The 19,793-nt window shown below is 41.3% G+C and overlaps 1 protein-coding gene across 3 annotated transcripts in view; it reads left to right on the forward strand.

Moving 5' to 3' along the window:
* The window catches only part of CDK17 (cyclin dependent kinase 17), a 188,523-nt gene that overhangs the window by 120,320 nt on the left and 48,410 nt on the right, over nucleotides 1-19,793 (forward strand). For 2 of the 3 annotated variants that reach the window (XM_084649887.1, XM_084649888.1), the window contains exons 3-4: nucleotides 3,054-3,218; nucleotides 16,691-16,824. In XM_084649887.1, the coding sequence (XP_084506013.1) occupies nucleotides 3,054-3,218; nucleotides 16,691-16,824 (299 nt within the window). The remainder of the gene's footprint in view (nucleotides 1-3,053; nucleotides 3,219-16,690; nucleotides 16,825-19,793) is intronic. The other variant, XM_084649889.1, reaches the window with a different exon arrangement.

A 19,793-nucleotide genomic window follows, 5' to 3' on the forward strand; every position in this document is an offset into this window, starting at 1 on the left:
GAGAACCTCAACAAGTTAATCCAAGTAAGCTGGGATGGCAGCTATATATTTATATCCAAGTTAAGGTTCAAGGTGATGGAATCCTATACTGCTGATGGCACCTTAGAGACTAACAAATTTATTTGAGCATAAGCTTTCATGAGCTACAGCTCACTTCATCAGATGCATGCAGTGGAAAATACAGTAGGGGGATTTTATATACACAGAGAACATGAAACAATGGGTGTTACCATACACACTGTAACGAGAGTGATCAGGTAAGGTGAACTATTACCAGCAGGAGAGAAAAAAAACCTTTTGTAGTGATAATCAAGGTGGGCCATTTCCAGCAATTGACAAGAATGTGTGAGGAACAGTGCGGGGGGGAATAAACATGGGGAAATAATTTTACTTTGTGTAATGACACATCCACTCCCAGTCCTTATTCAAGCCTAATTTAATGGAAAGGAAATGATGCGCAAAAACATTAATTTCTGCAAAATTCTGCATTGCACAGTAGCGTGGAATTCCCCCAGGAGTAACATATTAAGTTGATATTTTGAAGATCCCCAGAGGAAGGTAATAAAAATTGTTTGAGAGAGTAGAATTTGTGTGGGTGAAATTTTATAGACTGGAATTATTAATTTGAACAGGAGACAAATGAAGGAGATTTGATGAAGTATCCAAAGTACCAGAAAAAAATGAAAACTGACCAGCTGCAACTAGGAGAGACGCATTGGGTTCCTCTTGGGATAATGTCCCAAAATGTATTGTTAAATTTTGGGAGAGTTTATACAAATTGAAATCATTGATAGGTCCCATCACAAGAGTAATCCCATTAACGTAATTGGGACTAATCAGTTATTTAAAATTAAGTACATGTGTAAGTGCTTTGCTGAACTGGAGCCAAAAATGTGACAAATAGCTAGTGGGAGCAATGATCATCCCTCATTATGGAAGTTTTTTTGTTTCTACTGTAAGCTTCCCAGCATGGTGCTCTTTAGTGTGTCTCTAAGATAAACAGGTTTCAGAGTAACAGCCGTGTTAGTCTGTATTCGCAAAAAGAAAAGGAGTACTTGTGGCACCTTAGAGACTAACCAATTTATTAGTTTATTCTGACAAGTATCCATTTATGAAAGATGCTAATGGAGGAAAACAGCAGGAAGGTTTGCAGCAGTGCAGGCCTGTCTCTTCACTACTGTTCACTGTCTAAATTATTTATTTGGATAGTTTTTCTGGAAAGCAACTGACAGGAAGTGATTTTGTGCTTCTATACTATTTCTGTGGAAAGTCAACTATTTCTTAATTTCATTTTGTTTTAATTTATAAGCACATCCTTGTGCAGTTATGTCCATGTGCTTCTTTCTCTCTCCCATTAAACGTACCATAATCAGATAGCCAAAAGTTTTTACTTCCAAGACACTGATTGAATTTAGTTGCTGGATTTTTGCTATATTATTATTTTAGATTGCCTTTGAAACTCTGCTCTCCGTAAAATACATACTCATGGCTAAATCCCTTCAGAGAGAGAGTGTGTCTGTGTTTCCCAACAACGAAGTTCTCAGTTCCCTCCAGAACCAGTTTCTGGCATAATGGAATAGCATCGCAGATTGTGCCCTATCCCAGGAGACGTGTAAACCTTTGTGATGGACATATCTGCCATAGGTGCGTGGAAGAAAGATTTCACAAATTGTACTCAAGCTTCAGTTTCCTATTTGGCAGCACAGTTATCTAATTCCTGAGTGACTATGCTGTGCTAGTGTTCTTTGATCTAATTTGTTCCTGTTAGTAACATACATGTAAATGCAAGAAGAGAACCAGTTAGGGGAAAAGAAAATTGATAGAATCTATAAAGAGACCAACAGTGTACTTAACTCGACTGTATAGGTTCTAGTTATCTCTCCAACATGTAAGTATGCATCTTGTACAAATATGTTATGAAGAAGCAGCTAATTTTATAAACCTTAGGGTATTTTATATTAGAGGGCAGGAGTGAGCCCTGTGTAGTAAAGATTATATCCATGTATGTTTGTTCCACGATCAATGCATTTCTCTATTACTGGGGAAAATTGTTTAAATTGACAATATTTCTCCATTAACTTGGTAAATTAATTGAGTTGTCGGGTGTTGTTATAATCTGTTGTATGATGATATTGTGAATGACTGACTATTATAAGACATGTACAAGGGAATAGACTTGAGGTTGCTGAGGGAACCGTTACTCCTCCCTGACTTTTGTGTGATTGCAATATCAAATATAACATTGTTGAAATAATTTTGTACACTTCTTTTCCTTGTATTTTTTAGATAAAATTAAGGTTGAAAGTATGTGTAAATAATTTAAGGGTAGCAATACTTACAAGAACAGTCCTTTTACTGTGAGTAAATGCTGTGTTCAGTTCTGATCTTCCCATTTGAAAAGCCAAAACAAGTATGACATGCTATTCTTGTGTCACAATGTAAGTGGTTAATAGACTTAATTGTAGCATTGCTACTGTGGTCTGAGAGTGGTTTGGTAGACTTTCAGCAAAGGCTTACAGAAAATCCCCAATTGCAAGGCTACTAAGAGGAGAGGGGCTGACAAACCTCTGAAGGCTCGCTGATGAATTTGCCCCTCGTTCAGACTAGAAATTGCAAGGTTGATATAAACATGATGGTGAAGATGAAGCCATTGCTAAGTAAACTTAAAGGAAATAAATATCTATGCAAACTTTAAATGGGTATCTTCTGGTCTGTAGTCTGCTTTTGATACTTGGGATTTTTGGTTTTATGGTTTTTGTGGTGAGTCTTTTTGTGGAAAACCTACAGTTGTTAAGGAATTGCCTCAATTTCAGATGTTGTGGATCTTCATGCAAGCTCTGGAGTGTTTAACATTTTTTTGTTTGTAATAGTTTTCCAGTAAGGGAATTCCAATAATATTGTGTTCTCCGACTATCTTCAGTACTGAAAAAGTAAAACATCCAGTGAGTGGAGATTATCTGCATAGTAACAATTTTCTCTTCTTTTTCTTCTGACATGTTCCTGAATCTCTCACTTGTTCATCGGGATGAACATTTGGGCCTTGGGAATTATAGAGCCTATTGTGAAGAATGGCAGGCCTCCGACGTCTCACAGTATGCACTCATTTCTTCACCAATACACGGGATCTTTCAAGAAACCCCCTTTACGGAGACCACATAGCGTTATAGGAGGCAGCCTTGGCTCTTTCATGGCAATGCCTAGGAATGGAAGCAGATTAGGTAATTTACTATTTTGATCATTTATATATTAAGATAATATCCATATTGGTTCTTCACAGCAGATACAGTTCTTATACTTTAGTTCTAAAGCTGTTCTGGGAATGCAAAAGTGTTGCTAAGTTTGTCATAGAAACAAGACTTTAAATTGTTGAATGTCTCATTTAAGATTTTAAAGAAGACAATTGAAAAAAGAGCATACAGAGTGTTATTTCATGGAAATCGCCCAAGTATCCCTTTAATGACATGTAACAGTTACAAAACATTATCTATTTTAGTGACATCTAAGGCACCTATGATCACAGTATTTAAAAACTCACAGAAGGTACATTAATTGAACATGCCAGAAATTAAGGGCTCTTTGGCTATTTGAGTTGGAAAAAAAATGTGGAATGTGTTTTAACTTTTAAGAAATCTAAGTAAAGAACCATCAGTTAATTCTTTTAATCATAATCACAGCTTGTGTAAATCTTTTTGTTTTGATCTCAGCAGTTGTTGTGATCTTACTCTTTGTGGCAAATAATGATTTTTTTTAAATTTATTCAGTAGTTTGTTATATTGCTGGCCCTAGGCCACCATCAATTTTGTACACTGGCAAATAAAGCCAATTGCTATGAGCACTTTGTAATAATTTAAATTATTTTTATTGAGTTCTTAGTTGGTACTAGGGCTGTCGATTAATTGCAGTTAACTCATGCGATTAACTAAAAAAACTGTTAATATAATAGAATACCAGTTGAAATGTACAGTATTAAATATTTTGGATGTTTTTCTACATTTTCAAATATATTGATTTGTATTACAACACAATACAAAGTGTACAGTGCTCACTTTATATTATTATTTTTATTACAAATATTTGCACTGTAAAAATGATAAACAAGAAATAGTGTTTTTCAGTTCACCTCATACAAGTACTGTAGTGCAATCTCTTTATCGTGAAAGTACAACTTACAAATGTAAATTTTTTTGTTACATAACTGCACTCAAAAATAAAACAATGCAAAACTTTAGAGCCTTCCAGTCCACTCAGTCCTACTACTTGTTCAGCCAATTGCGAAGACAAACAATTTTGTTTACATTTACGGGAGATACTGCTGCCTGCTTCTTATCTGGCACGTAAATACCTTGCGACACTGGCTACAACAGTGCCATGCAAACGCCTGTTCACACTGTCAGGTTACATTGTAAATAAGAAGTGGGCAGCATTATCTCTAGCAAGTTGTAACCAAACTTGTTTTATCTGAGCGATTGACTGACCAAGAAATAGGACTGAGTGAGCTTGTAGGCTCTAAAGTTTTGCATTGTTTTATTTTTGAATGCAGTTAGTTTTTGTACATATATCTACATTTGTAAATTCAACGTTCATGATAGAGATTGCACTACAGTACTTGTATTAGGTGAATTGAAATATACTATTTCTTTTTGTTTTTTACAGTGCAAATATTTGTAATCAAAAATAAATATAAAGTAAGCACTGAACACTTTTTGTATTCTGTGTTGTAATTGAAATCAATACATTTGAAAATGTAGAAAACATCCGAAAATATTTAAATAAATGGTATTCTATTATTGTTTAATGGCCCAATTAATTGCAATTAATTGTTTTAATTGCTTGACAGCCCTAGTTGGTACTAGGAAAAAAAGGATCAATTGAGAATTAATGCGAATTGTATTAATTTTTTGCTTTTCTCCCTTCCCTTCTGAACGTAGTGCCAAATGAAAGTAGCAGGTTTCTCCAAGGCTAGAACTGTGCATCTTTGAAATTAGAATGGAACTATCTATAGTTTACTGTGTTCTGTAATATTAACTGTTCCCTTTCAGCCTTACTGTTCTGCTCTCTGCCTCTCCCTCCTAACAACACAGTCCAGAGTGTTTCTGCCTCTGACTGTGGAACTGTGCAGCTGGTGCCATCATAGGAGAGAGTAGGATTTCCCTCCTCTGCACAGTCTGCAGGGACCACCTCTTGATGTAGTCTGAGGGCACAAAATGCCCATACTTTTTGCATAGCTAGGGTTTGCTTGAGCTGAATGAAGAGCAGCCCCATGCATCTCATGGGAAGGCAAAGTATAAATATTTAATTCTACGCAGGTAATTAATTTGTGTGGATAGATGCAAAGAAGTCAACTGGTTTGTCATATGTAACATTAAATTCTGCACAATAATAGGATTAATGTACATTTTTGTATATTGTATTTTTTTTATGAAAAAAGAATACTTATTTCTAAAATTATAGGTTTTCTCTGTACATGAGTTGTGAGGAAATACCTTATTCTTCTTCAGACTTTCACTAAAAATGTTTAATTAAATCATTAGTTGCATAACAGAAAATACTTCATGAACATTTATCTTAGAATAGCTAGTTTCAACCTGAAAAGTTGTTATAGTATTGTATTTAGTAGTATTGTGGGGGAATGTATGTCATTGACTTTATTTTTGAGGTGGCTGTTAACTTTTCTATATTAAAATGGAATTCAAAATCTGAGTATCTTAAACTCTGGGCATCATATTTTTTGCATTGTGTTAGAGTAAAACTTATCTGTATTTCCATAGCTACAGCATGGTGGATATGGCAAGTAGGAGCTAAAAGAAGCTGCTGGGTACCAACATGTTCCTCCAAAATAAGAGCTCTTTAGACCTGACCAGCAGCTACATAATTATCTTCTTGAAGTAATACACGAAAGACAATTTTCAGAGCAGTTATTGCTTCTTTACACATATAGTGATGCTGCTAATACGTCAGTTAACATGTTAATCTTGCATTCGGTAATTAGCACTTCGCAGACTTTCAGATAACTTATTTTTAGTTATCTCTTCTCTCTCCTACAGTTTGCTCTCTTTCCTTTTATCTTTGTCTCTCCATCCCTGGGTTCTTTGGAAGTTTTTTTTTTCCCAGCACAAAACAGTAGTCTTTAAAAAAAAGTTGACTTGATTAAAAATAATAATAATAATAATGTACTGGAATTGTACATCCACAGGTTGCTTGCGCGGTCATCAGAGATTTTTGCCTTAGCGGTATCCGTAGGGTCGGCTGTGGCGCCCCCTTGAGTGCCGTGCTCATGCATCGCTATGTCAGGCCTCCCACACCCTCTCAGTTCCTTCTTACCTCCCATGGTGGTTAGTCAGAGCACCTTTCCTTGCATAGCAAGGGCTAGCGTTTTCTTCCCTTCTGACTTAGTGAGTTAGTGTTAAGTAGTTAGATAGAAGTTAGAGTCCCAGTGGGGACTTCTCCCCAGGTGGGGCGTGTCCCGATCTCTGGGGTTTACACTCCATGCAGGGCTTAACAGGACTATGCCTGTAAGTGATCTCCACAGCAGCTGCTTCAAGTGCCTATGCCACCAGCACCATGCATGCCACAGGAAGTGGCAAAAGCTCCCTATGAGGGCAAGACAGCTGTTAAGATCTCCCCCTCAGGGAGCAGTGGAGTGCTGCCAATCCCCCGAGTGAAGGCAGTGCTCTCCATCTCCATGTCGCAGATCTACGGCGTTGCAGCCCAGATCCTCTGGGGCTCGCCCCCATACTACCAGCACTGTTCACCCTACCACCAGTTGTCCTCTCGGCGCAGATCTCCATCGCCTGCCCATGGGAGCGCTCCCCCTCAGGATTCCAGTCCCCCCAGCACCAGTCCCCTCAATACCGGCACTGATCCTCCCACTCCCAACACCGGTCTCTGGCAGCGATGGGCAGCAGGCAGACACAGGTGTCGATGGCCCCACCATGGTCACCAGAAGAAGATTCCTCCAGCAGAGGAGGACAGTTTAGCCCCTTGCCGAGACTCCACCAGTACGATTGTGCACGTGAGGCCACGTTGACATGTACGGTGCTCCCTTGGCAGCACAGCCAGTGGCCTTATTGGAGTGCGTGGGGTACCGCTCATCTGCCGCCACCTTGGAACAACAGTTGATGGCACCGGCGGTCAGGGTAAAGGAGACAGCGCCCATCCTAAAAACCCCTTCTCCCACCGTGGATGATGTCCCAGGGCCTCCCCCAGCAGTACAGTTGTCATTCTCTTCCCTGGACGAGGTGCTTGCGGGATCCTGGAGCGCCAGCCCACTGGACAGTTTTAAAGAACACCAGGACTTGCTTCAATGGGTGACCAAGAACTTGGGCCTAGAGGCAGAGGAGATGGCCAAGCACGCAGACACCTTGTTCATTGTGCTCTTATCCTCTACCCCTGCCTGTGTTGCACTAGCAGTGCATGACAGGGCCCTAAAAATTGCCAAGAACATCTGGCAAACCCCATCATCCATCCCTCCCAACTGAAGTACTTTGTTCCAGCCAGAGGGTTCAAGTGCCTTTATACCCACCCACCTCCAGGCTTGCTGGTCATCTCTGCAGCCATTGAGAAGGACAAGCAGGGGCACACCAGTTCAACTCCCAAAAATAAAGAGGCCAATAAAGACTGGACCTTTTTGGGAGAAAAATTTATTCAACAGCCAACTTGCAATTCTGGGTGATGAACCACCAGGCCCTCTTAGGCACGTACAATTTTAACTTATGGGACTCCCTCCGTAAGTTAAAGGAGTCCCTCCCTCAAGGTTTGGCCCAGGAATTAGGCACCCTGGTGGAGGAGGGTACCGTGGCAGTGAGGTGCTCTCTCCAAATGGCGTGGGACGCGGCTGCATGAGGGGTCGCTTCAGCGGTGGTCATGAGGCATAGCTCCTGGCTTCAGACTGCTGGCCTGTCCCAAGAGATGCAGACCTTAATCTAGGACCTCGCATTCAGTGGGAATGGACTCTTTGCGGAACAGACAGATGCAAAGCTGCATGTGTTAAAGGACACTTGGGCCACCATTTGCTTGCTGGGTATGCGTACGCCGCAGTCTCCAAAGAAGCAGTTCTGGCTGCCCCTGCCGCCAAGGCCTTGGCAGCCTTGGCATGGGTCTGCAAGGAGAAGGGATAGACACAAGCTTTAGTCATTGCTGCCCTTCCTCCTCCCGCTCACCCATGCAGCCCGGCCCAGCAAAGCATCCTGGGGGCCAGACGCGCTCATTTTGAAGGTGCACTCAAGAGTGATGCCCCAGTCAACTCCCTGGATCCACCTTCTTTCCTTGACTGTCTTCATCCCTACCATTTGACCTGGTCACCAATCATCTCGGACCGCTGGGTGCTGGGCATAGTATCTTAGGGGTGTACTCTGCAACTCCTCGTTCAAAAGGTCAAGAACCTCCTGCACGTGGGGGCGGTGGAGGAGGTCCCTCGGTACATGAAAGGAAAGGGGTTCTATTCCTGCTACTTCCTAATCTTGAAAGCAAAAGGGGGCCTCAGAGCCATTCTGGACCTGCGTTGCCTCAACAAGTTTCTCAGAAAGATGAAGTTTTGCATGGTTTCCCTGGCCTCCATCATCCCCTCCCTGGATCCGAGAGACTGGTATGCCACCCTCGATTTGAAGGACGCTTATTTCCATATTCCAAGGTCACAGGTGTTTCCTCCGTTTCATAGTGGGCGGATGCCATTTTCAATTCATGGCGCTGCACTTTGTGCAGAGGAACCTCAATCTCATGTGTTCCACCTGTCGTGATCTGGACCTGTTAATAAACGAGAAAAAATCCACCTTAATGCTGGTCCAGCAAATAGAGTTCATTGGGACAGTTCTCAACTCTACACGAGCCGGAGCCTTCTTTCCGGAAGTGCATTTTTGGACCTGATCTCCCATGTGAAAAACCACCTGCTCACCACGGCTCACACCTGCCTGTGGTTGTTGGGCCATATGGCCTCATGTACATACATGATCAGTCATCCCTGGCTCCACCTCCGGCCTCTGCAAGCATGACTGGCGTCGGTGTACATTCCCAACAGGCACGACCTAGTCAGGGTGCCGGATCACATCCGGTCATCCTTGGATTGGTGGTTGGACCCCAGGAAGGTGTTGGATGGAGTATCCGCCCTGGCCCCATCGCTGACCCTGGTCTCCAGTCTTCAGACCTGGGCTCACCTGAGCAAGCTGAGCACCCAGGGCTGCTGGTTGTGGGACAATCTGGCTCTCCATATCAAGGTTAGGGAGCTCAGAGTGGTTCACCTGGCCTGCCAGGCTTTCTCGACCCACCTGAAGGGCAAGGTGGTCAATGGACAATACCTCCACGATGTATTACATCAACAGGCAGGGCGGAGCCAGGTCGGCAGCCCTTTGCCAAACAGCTCTCTGCCTGTGGGATTTTTGTGTGCGGCATGCCATTCATCTGTTAACCGCACACCTCAGCAGGACCTTCTCATCTGGCCACAAATGGTCGTTCCATCCAGAGGTGGTCAGCATAATCTTCTAGAGGTGGGGGACTCCCTAGGTGGACCTGTTCATGTCCAGGCAGAACAGGAAATGCCACGTGTTCTGTTTGATCTGGGGAATGGACAAAGGCTCGCTATCGGACATGTTTCTCATCCTGTGGTTGGGGGCTCTGATGTATGCCTTCCCACCAATGCTGTTGATTCACAGGGTCCTTGTGAAGATCAAGCAGGAGAGGGCAAAGATTATCCTAATAGCCCCGTATGGCCTCGCCAGCACTGGTTCGGCATGCTGTTGGACCTTTCGGTAGCCGCCCCACTACAGCTACCCATCTGGCCGGATCTGCTGTCCCAGAACCACAGCAGCCTTCTGCACCCGAACCTGGCACTGCACTTGACAGCATGGCTACTGCATGGCTGAGCGCGGACGAACGGGTGTGCTTGGCCTGTGTTCAGCAGGTCTTGCTGGGTAGCAGGAAACCCTCCAACAGAGCGACTTACCTGGCCAAATGGAAAAGGTTTGCATGGGCCTCAGAACGGCATATCCAGGCCAAGCAGGCCTCCCTGCAGGAGATCGTGGACTATCTGTTGTACCTCAAACTCCAAGAATTGTCCCTGTTATTGAACAAGGTCCACCTGGCCGCTATCTCAGCTTTCCACCATTCCAAGGCAGGTCAATCTTCGCTCACAACATGACGGCACAGCTTTCGAAAGGTCTGGAGCGTATCTACCCGTGCATCCAGGATTCCATCCCTCCCTCGGACCTGAATCTCATGCTGTTGAGCTCATGGGGCCTCCCAGCGATTCTGGCTTGCTGCTCTCTCCTACTTCTCTCCTGGAAGGTTTCATTCCTGGTTGCGATAACATCGTCTCACAGGGTGTCCGAAATCAGGGCACTTACTTCAGAACTGCCCTATACGGTCTTCTACAAGGATAAGGTCCAGCTGCGACTGCAAGCAGCATTTCTGCCCAAGGTCTTTTCCCAGTTTTATACTGGCCAGGACATACACTTACCCGTCTTCTTTCCAAAACCGTATATACATCGGATGAGGAGCACATCTGGACATGAGGAGGGCACTGGCCTTCTACATAGATAGAACAAACCTGGTCCATAAGTTAATGCAGTTGTTAGTTGTGGTGGCAGACAGAATGAAAGATCGCCCAGTGTCTGCTCAGAGGATTTCGTCCTGGATCATGGCCTGCATCCGCTACTGCTATGAGCTGGCAAAAGTGCCTCTGCTGGCAATCATGACGGCACACTCAACTAGGGCACAAGCGTTGTCAGCAGCCTTCCCAGCACAGGTACCAGTCCAATAGATCTGTACGGCCGCTACCTGGTCGTCTGTCCACACGTTTACTTTGAGCAGGGGGTTGGACGAGATGACCTCCTGAGGTCCCTTCTAACCCTGATATTCTATGATGCTATGATTCATTATGTGCTTACCTAGCAAGCTCAAGATGACGCTGGCTTTGGCAGAGCAGTGCTGCAAGCTGCAAGACCCTGAACACTGAGCCCACCTCCATGGACACTGCTTGTGAGTCATCCAGAATGGAATCAACATGAGCAAGCACTCGAAGAAGAAAAAACGATTACCTACCTTTTCGTAACTGTTGTTTTTCAAAGTATGTTGCTCATGTCCATTCCATTACCCATCCTCCTGCCCCTCTGTTGGAGTTGCCAGCAAGAAGGAACTGAGAGGGCGTAGGGTTGGCGGCGCCTGATATACCGACGCATGAATGCAGCACTCAAGGGGGCGCCACAGCCGACCCTGCAGATTCTTACGGCAAAAATTTCCAACGATCGCGCACATTGGCCCGTGCACACCTAGAATGGAATGGACATGAGCGACAAATATCGAAGAACAACAGTTACAAAAAGGTAGGTAACTTTTTTATGTATTGTGGTAGTGTCTAAAGGCCAGCCAAGAATGGGTTCCCATTTTGTCGTGGCACCATGCAAACACAGAATAGTAGATGTAAGCTCTTTGAGTCAGGGACCAATCTAAATAGACAAAGGATGGGGCAAGGAGTATAAAACAAAAGCAGAGTGAACAATGTGAGGTAGCAAATGCTCTGTTAGTTCCATGGTGTATATGTGTATGGAGGTTTTTTTGGTGGTGGGGGGAGCTGTGTTAGTTAGGAAAGGATCAGCTAAATGGAAAGAAATGGGGGCAAGAGTGGCAGATATGGAGTGAAGCGATGTGGGGAAAGGTTGGAGCAAATAGGCAATCGGCACAGGGCAGAGAAAGTCCATAGAAAGTTTTTTTGAATATCCCAAGGACCAAAGGTCCCTGCCTTGGCTGCTTCTGCTCCTGGCAGCAGGAATCTCTGGCTGGCTCCATTCTGCAATTTCCTCTTTGATTCACAAGGGGGAGGCACCTTTGGGTCCTAGTGCCCCCAGTGCATTTAGGTGGTATCTCCTCCAGAGTTCTGAGTCCAAGAGGATGCTGAGGGGATAGGTGGCACTGGCCCAGTCCCATTTCACCCCTCCCCCCTGTGCAGCAGTCCATGCTTTGGTTTCTTCTGTCTCTACCAGCTGGAGTCTCTGGCTGGCTGAACTTTTGAGGTTTCATGGTTTTCTTGTGCTGTCCTTATTACTGTAGCAGCAGAGAAGTACTGTACATCATGGTAATCAAATAGCAATTACTTTTGTGACCTTTAATTGTCGCAGTGCTGTCACAGAAGAAGCACCCTGCAGATGTTGCTCATCATCTGCATGGGACCCCAGTGGGTGCATACACAAGTTTGTCAGTCCTTTGTTTGAGTGAGAGTTTCCTCACCATACAGTAGAGTTTAATTAATATGAACGAGGTTTCCATTCCATTTCAGAGAGAGGAATCTATTAGTTTTGAAACTTTACTTATGGAAAGCACTGCTCACCACTCTTACCAAGTTACCATCTCAATGTGTCATATCCTTGTTATTGTTTAAAAAAATAAACAACTAATAGAAAGGTAAGTTGGTTGGTTAGTGTACTTGGAAGGAATCAAATGTGGAAGTCACAGTGACTTTCAGCAGCAGAATGGAGGATGTAATAATGGAAGCTTGAAAGAGGGTATCGTGACTTACTATTGACTGATCATGGATATTAATTTAGCTCAGGTGGTAGAACTTTCCCAGTTCAAATTTCTTCTGGGATGGATTGCTTGCAAATTAAATGAGGGTAATCCTTCCTTTTAATTGCACTTCCTCAATTCCCATCCTGTATCCTAATTACTAGTTTTTCATGCCCAGATTTGCTTATCAGTTTAGCTGTTTTAATATTTCATTTGGTTATTTACAATTGGGTATGTACAAAAAATTAACATGAACAGCTAAATAGAGAGTTGCTGCAGATGTCAGTGAGCCCAATCCAATAAAAAAAATTACATTTGTACCAGAGAAGTCCTTGAAGTCCATAATGCTGGTTTTGGGACACACCAACCTATTCAGAGCAAAGGTTAGCCCAAATAGGTTATAGAGGCCAATGTTATTTGATCACCTTATGAAACTTGTCAAATGCATGCACACAAAGTGATAGTTAAGGTTGTCAGGTAGATGCTATTCATTCCTGGCCTTTCTCGTTTTAAAACCTCAAATGTAAGATTACAGTAATTTTTTAATTGAACACACAAAAAAATCTTAATATAAGGGTTTTATTGACAAAAGTACACTTTTATACCATAATATAACAAAGCCAAAGTTTTCAAAAATAGGAGTCTAAAATGTCTATATTTAGGCACCTACTATTTTTATTAATGACATGGAAGAAAACACAAAGTCATTAGCGGTAGTTTGCAGATGTCACAAAATTTGGGGGAGTGGTAAATTATGAAGAGGGTAGGTTACGGATACAGAGTGCTCTGGATCACTTGGTAACCTAAGCACAAGCAAACAATGTGCCTTCTAACACGGATGAATGTAAATATATACATCTAAGATCAAAGAATGTAGTAGGTTATACTTACACGATGGGGGACTCTATCCAGGGAAGCAGCAACTTTGAAAGAGATTTGGGATCATGGTGAATAATCAGCTGAGCACGAGCTCTCAGTGTGATGCTGTGGCTAAAAGGGCTAATGCAATCCTTGGATGTCTAAACCGGAGTAGGAGGAGAGAGGCTGTCTCAACTCTGTATTGGGCACTGGTCCATCAGCTGCTGGAATATTGTGTCCATTTCTGTTTTCCACAATTCAAGAAGGATGTTGTTAAATTAGAGTGAGTTCAGAGAAGAGACATAAGAATGATTAGAGGATTAGAAAACATGTCTTACCGTGATAAACTTCAGGAGCTCAATCTATTTAGCTTAACAAAGAGATGTTTAAGGGATGACTTGATTACAGTCTATAAGTACCAATGTGGGTAATCAGTATTTAATAATGGGGCTCTTCAGTGTAGCAGAGAAAGGTATAACATAATCCAATGGCTGGAAGTTAAAGCTAGATAAATTCAGACTGGAAATAAGGTGTAAAATTTTAACAGTGAAAGTAATTAACCACTGGAACAACTTATCAAAGGTTGTGGTGGATTCTTCATCACTGACCATCTTTATATCAAGATTGGATGTTTTTCTGAAAGATCTGCACTAGGAATTATTTTGGAGAAGTTCTATGGCCTGTGTTATTCAGGAAGTTAGTCTAGATGATCACAGTGGTCCCTTCTGGCCTAAGAATCTATCGATAGTTATGAAAGTTCTGAGACCAACAGTTATGCTGCAGATAATATTTTCAATAATGGCTTCACATCCACCAGCAATAATTTTTCACATAACTCATTATGGTCTGTTTTAAACAAAAGAGCTACCAACTCACCACAAGGAGTGGTATATAGAGCCCTACAAATCTGTTGATAACCGCTTTACATCCACCGATATCCGCGGACCCTTTTTACGGATTGGATGTGGATACAAATTTTGTATCCATGCAGGGCTCTAGTGCTATATTTTCTAAGGGTATGTCTACACTGCAGTTAGGCCACTGTGGCTGGCCCATGCCAGCTGACTTGGGCTAAGGGGCTGTTTAATTACAGTGTAGACCTTCAGGCTTGGGCAGCCAGAGCTCTGGGACCCTCCCACCTTGCAGAGTCATGGAGCTGGGGCTCCAGCTCAAGCCCAAATGCCTACACTATAATTAAACAAACCCTTAGACTGAGCTTCACAAGTCCGAGTCAGCTGGCACAGGCCAGCCATAGGTTTTTAATTGTAGTGTAGACATACCTTCACAGACTTATGAAAGGGGATTAACATGGACTTGAGATGCTTTCTGACCACTTTGGAAAATCTAACTGCTGATTTAGTTGCCTGATTATGTAATTAAGATTCTAACTTTTAGGCATCCATTTCTGAAAGTCTTGTTTTGTATCTTTAGCTCACAACAAGGTGCCTCTAGGTTTTGAACCTGAGGTAAATATTTGTCAGATGTTTCCTGCATGCTGCTTCATTATGCTCAGAAGAGCAGCTCCTTTACTTTCATCCAGTCCAAATCATGAAGGTGAAATACTGTGAACATACCATAGTAGCTTGGATTTTATTAGAATCCAACTTATTCATGCATTTCCATATCATTGCTAAATTCTTCCCCAGGAGACAGTTCATCTTCATGTCAGTATCATGTTTTTTGTGAATCTGTGTGTTTCACTGAAGCACTTTAAGCCTAAATCCACATTCTGTTTTGTGTGTGAATCAGCTACTCTTTTTATACCAATTTTCTATCCTGTAAAAGGAGCTATAGAATCTCCTGGTCTGAAGAAGAATTTGATCTTTTGAAAACGTCAGTCTTGGCAGGTTCTGGTCTCTCACTCACAAATTCTTTTCTAGGATATGTTCTGGGATACCTTAGGTATGTTTTTTATGATAAGCTTTACTTCTCCCAGAGAAAGGCCAACTTTCCAGCACACTGATAGATGGAGCATTCTCCCATCCTTTGTCTTCTATATTGTTTTAATAATTTAGATTGAAGATTAACAATATCTTCAAATATTTTGGGGTGAGATTGAACAGGGTTTGCCTGGCTTTTTGAGATAGCAGAATTTTACCTCTAAAATGAAACAATTTCCGGGGCTCCTCCAATTCTCTTTTGTACTCTGATGGGGGAAAATGTGTTCTCAGGTTATCGTTTTGTTCCTAAATTCAAAGAGGATGCCTCTCTGTCTTTTGAGCCACATCCTTTATTGGATTGTTTGTTCCTTGGGATTCATTTGAGCATAGGCATTTTTTACTATAGGTCTTGGCAGGCAGTGGTGAGCTACTGGATCCTTTTTCAGGTTCGGTGTGCTGTTGGCCTTCAGAAGGAAGCTGCTGCTCTTCTTCATCCCTTATTCCTCCCTCTTCTCTCTGTCAGTAAAGGCATCTTGAACTTCTTAGTTCTTTGCCCCATTTCCCTGCTGGAGCTGAGCATTTTTGGCCTGGGAGAGAGAGCCATTGGTTCCATGTCTGGTTTTTTAGTGATTTTTCTGTAGGAGCTAGGTCAAAAGCTTGAGAGACAAATATTTTATGCAGTTTACATAAAAATTGCACACATTATTAAAATAGGCAGTCCGTTACATAAATCTCCCCCAAGTGAATCAATTTCAGTTTCCCCCTCACCCCCCAAGAAATACGTAATTACATCAAGTTCTCTACAAAGTCCATTTATTCATCCTAAATATAGATTTAGGCACCTGAACAGAACTGGCCTGATCTTTTCAGAGGTTCTGAGCACCTGAAGTTCCCATGCTTGGCACTTCTGAAAATGAGGCCACCTGTTTTTGTTTTTCTCTCTCTAAATATGGATTTACATGCCTAATGTTAGGCACACAGATTTGAATATTTGTGCCTTAGGCATCACATTTTCTAATTAATGAGGTTTCAGATTTTTCTCTCACCTCTCACGATTTCCCTAGAAAATGGAATTTTCCTGTTCCAAGAACAGCACAAAAAAGGAGAAGAAGTGAAACAAGCTCAAGAATTTGAGGATTGAGAGGCATAGGGTGGGACTGGAACTATGTCTATCTTTGTGTTTGGAACATGGATAGCACATGGTGGGTGCTATCACAGCCTAAATGAGAATAATAATGGAAAATTAATACACATTTCTGCACGCATGCATGGTATATTGGGAAAGTATTTTTAAGACTTTATCTTTTTATGCTATTTCTGAGCCATAAAAAGAGAATATCAAGAAAAGTATTGTGATAGTGAACCTCTAGATCTGACAGAAAGCAGTACATAATAAAGGTTACAATACTTCTTCACATATAAGATTTGTTTAGAAGAATAATGATTGACTTTCTTTCATTTAGATATAGTACATGAAAATCTGAAAATGGGATCAGATGGTGAAAGTGACCAAGCTTCTGGAACATCCTCTGATGAAGTTCAGTCTCCTACAGGTGTTTGTCTCAGGAACCGGATACACAGACGGATCTCTATGGAGGTAATCAGTTTTCCCATAAGGATCCAGTAAATTAACAAGTGACTTGGGAATTGTTTAAATTACTTTATATAACTGCTTGTTTTCCTGCCAGTTCACTTTAAAGCAGATGTTTGTGTTCAACATATGAGTTCTTATGATAACAGTAGTCATGACATACATTTTTCTTCCTATTTGTCAGTCTTGGAACCTGAGTAGATATCACTGACAATGTTTATAATCTGTCCAGTACAAAAAATTAAATATTGTTTTTTAAAAAGTATTTGATTTTTAAAAACAAGCAGAGAATCCATTAGCATGCTCTCTTAGATACTAAATGCTAGACATTTAGTGTAGGACTGGTCTTTAAAGTGCTGGGAGATCACATGAGAAAGGCTTTGCAATAAGTACAGGCATTCTAGAAGGAATTGAGGTGTTGGGAAACAAATGAAGAAAATGTGACCATTAGATTCTGAGACGTTCTGTGTATATGTTCAAGTAGACTACTTCATATATCGCTACTCAGGCTCTTTTATATAATGCTGCTTTCTAATCCATGTGAAACTTCAGAAAGTAAACACACTAGGGATGTTCCTGACTGCGTCAGCCTTTTTCATTCTTCCTGTTTTTTAGTGTACGGAACCTTACAGGACAGTAAACAAAAGGAGGAAAAAGTACTTCATGAATAACTGTGCACATAATTTCCTTTATTTATGAGACTCATTATGAATACTAACCACCCTTGCACTTGCTTTGTTGCCCTTTCCCCAGGCAAAAGATAAACAGAACTTTTCACTTTTTTTTTTTTAAATAAGTGTAACAGCTTTGATTATAATAATACCATTTTGGCTGGAATATGTAAAGTTCTTTGATTGGTTTCATTATAAAAATCTATTCTTAGGGGTTTTAAATCCCCATAATTTTTTTTAAAGCATAATATAGAATGCAGGAGTTTGGAAAATATTTTTGGATTATCTAACACTGAGTTTGTATGTCAAAAATAAGTACAGCAAGGCATTTTGTTGTGTTTGTATTATTCAAAAATTGCACTGATTAGTCCATTAATCATCACACACCCTTCGTGGAGGGAGTTATTTTGTCTTAAAAATCCTTAATGTATTTGTTGTTGTTAGTGTTGTAAATTTATGAGCCAAGATTAGGCCCGATCCAAAGCCCACTGAAGTGAAACCATTAACTTAGGCCTGGTCTGTACTAAAAAATTAAGTTGGCTTAAGTACTTCGCTCATAGGTGTGAACCCCCTCCCTTGAACGGCGTAGTTTAACCAATCTGACTCCCAGTGTAAACAGCGCTAGGGTGATGGAAGAATTCTTCCATCGACCTAATTAACACCTCTTGGAGAGATGGATTATCTGTGCTGACTGGTGAACCCCTCCCATTGACATAGGTAGTGTCTACACTGAAGCGCTTCGGAGGCACTACTACATTGGTGCATCTATGCTACTGTAGCATTTCAAGTGTGGACAAACCTTCAGAGGGCTTTGGATCATATCCATTGTGCTTTGAGTCAAGCAGAACACAAAATAAAAGCAGTAGTATAAGAATTTACATGTAGAAGACATTAGAGAGACAAGGTGGGTGAGGTAATATCTTTTATTGGACCAATTTTGATCAGAGAGACAAGCTTTGCTGACTGTTTCCCAGACCTGAAGAAGAGTTCTATGTAAGCTCGCAAGTTTGTCTCTCTCACCAACAGAAGTCGGTCCAATAAAAGATAATGCCTCACCCACCTTGTCTCTCTCATATCCTGGGACTGACACAGCTACAACTGCACTCATGTAAAGACATGACGTACTGGGAAAATCTGGAGGAGGAGGAGATTACTATTATTCATTATTTTATTTCCTGTTTTCTCCAAAATATTTTTAAATAGGAATTTCCCATATGTAGAGCTGCACTTCTGCTGAGTTCTCACAGCATTCTTTTTGGGTTTAACCTCCACCCGCCGCTGCAAACCTTTTAACCAAATAATCAATAGTGTAATAGCTCTTTTAGCTTCTACAACAACTGTAATATTACACTGTCTTAGAAGCTTTGAAAATATTTTTTCCTTTCAGATTCAGTTCCATCTGACAAGCATTAATTTCCTAATTTTTCTCCCAATTCCAAATACTTGTTTCTAATGCAGCTGAAATTAACGTGATGTGGTTTATTTCTTTGTTGACTGGCACAATCAGAGAGGTCAGGGTAGTTCAGGCAACTGTTCCTATGCATCCTGTGAACCAGGCTTTCCTCCTAAATTGTTACAGTAATGACATGGTGGTTTTTAAAGATAAGTTTTTTAGAGTGACCTTTTGTCTGGTAGAGAACAGCTGCTGAATTTTAACAATGATTTTAGCTCTGAATTTCCTTGATTTTTGTGAGTTGATGTCAGAAACTTATGTTTTTAGTTTACTTGTCAAATAGTATTTGTAAGAGGGGAATTTTTTTTACTCCATGTTTATGCAGTTCCTAGCAGAAGGGGAACACTCTGGGCTACTATAACAATTGTGGTACAAATTGAAATAAACACTCCCATACAGGGAAACTTTCTGTAAAAATTCCAGTGATGAGCTTTTTTTGTTTTGTTTTGTTGTTGTCGTTGCCATATGACCTCTGACAGGCTTGTAATAAAGATTTGTAATTACAATAACAAATCTTGCTTGCCTTACTTGTGTGAGCATTTCCAGTGAAGGGATCCTTCGTGTCCATAAGCTGAACAGGATTTGACCTCTGGAGTTTACTAAAATCAGTAGTATTAATTTGATTCAGTGCCAGGAGAAAGGAAAGAAAAGCTCCAGTCTTTGTTAGCAGTTATATTCATGTAGGTTGACCTCCATCTCTTTACTATGCCTGTAGGTAATAGCAAATTAAATGTTATACATAGTTGATAGACTAGAACAAACAGACTATCAGAGACATTTAGCATAATTGAGATCTATTGCAAATTATATTCATATGGTCACACTATTGTTTATGGGAATATATTTAATAA

This window comes from Lepidochelys olivacea, assembly GCF_965140295.1.
Source record: "Lepidochelys olivacea isolate rLepOli2 genome assembly, chromosome: 1".
NCBI classification, from domain to species: domain Eukaryota; kingdom Metazoa; phylum Chordata; order Testudines; family Cheloniidae; genus Lepidochelys; species Lepidochelys olivacea.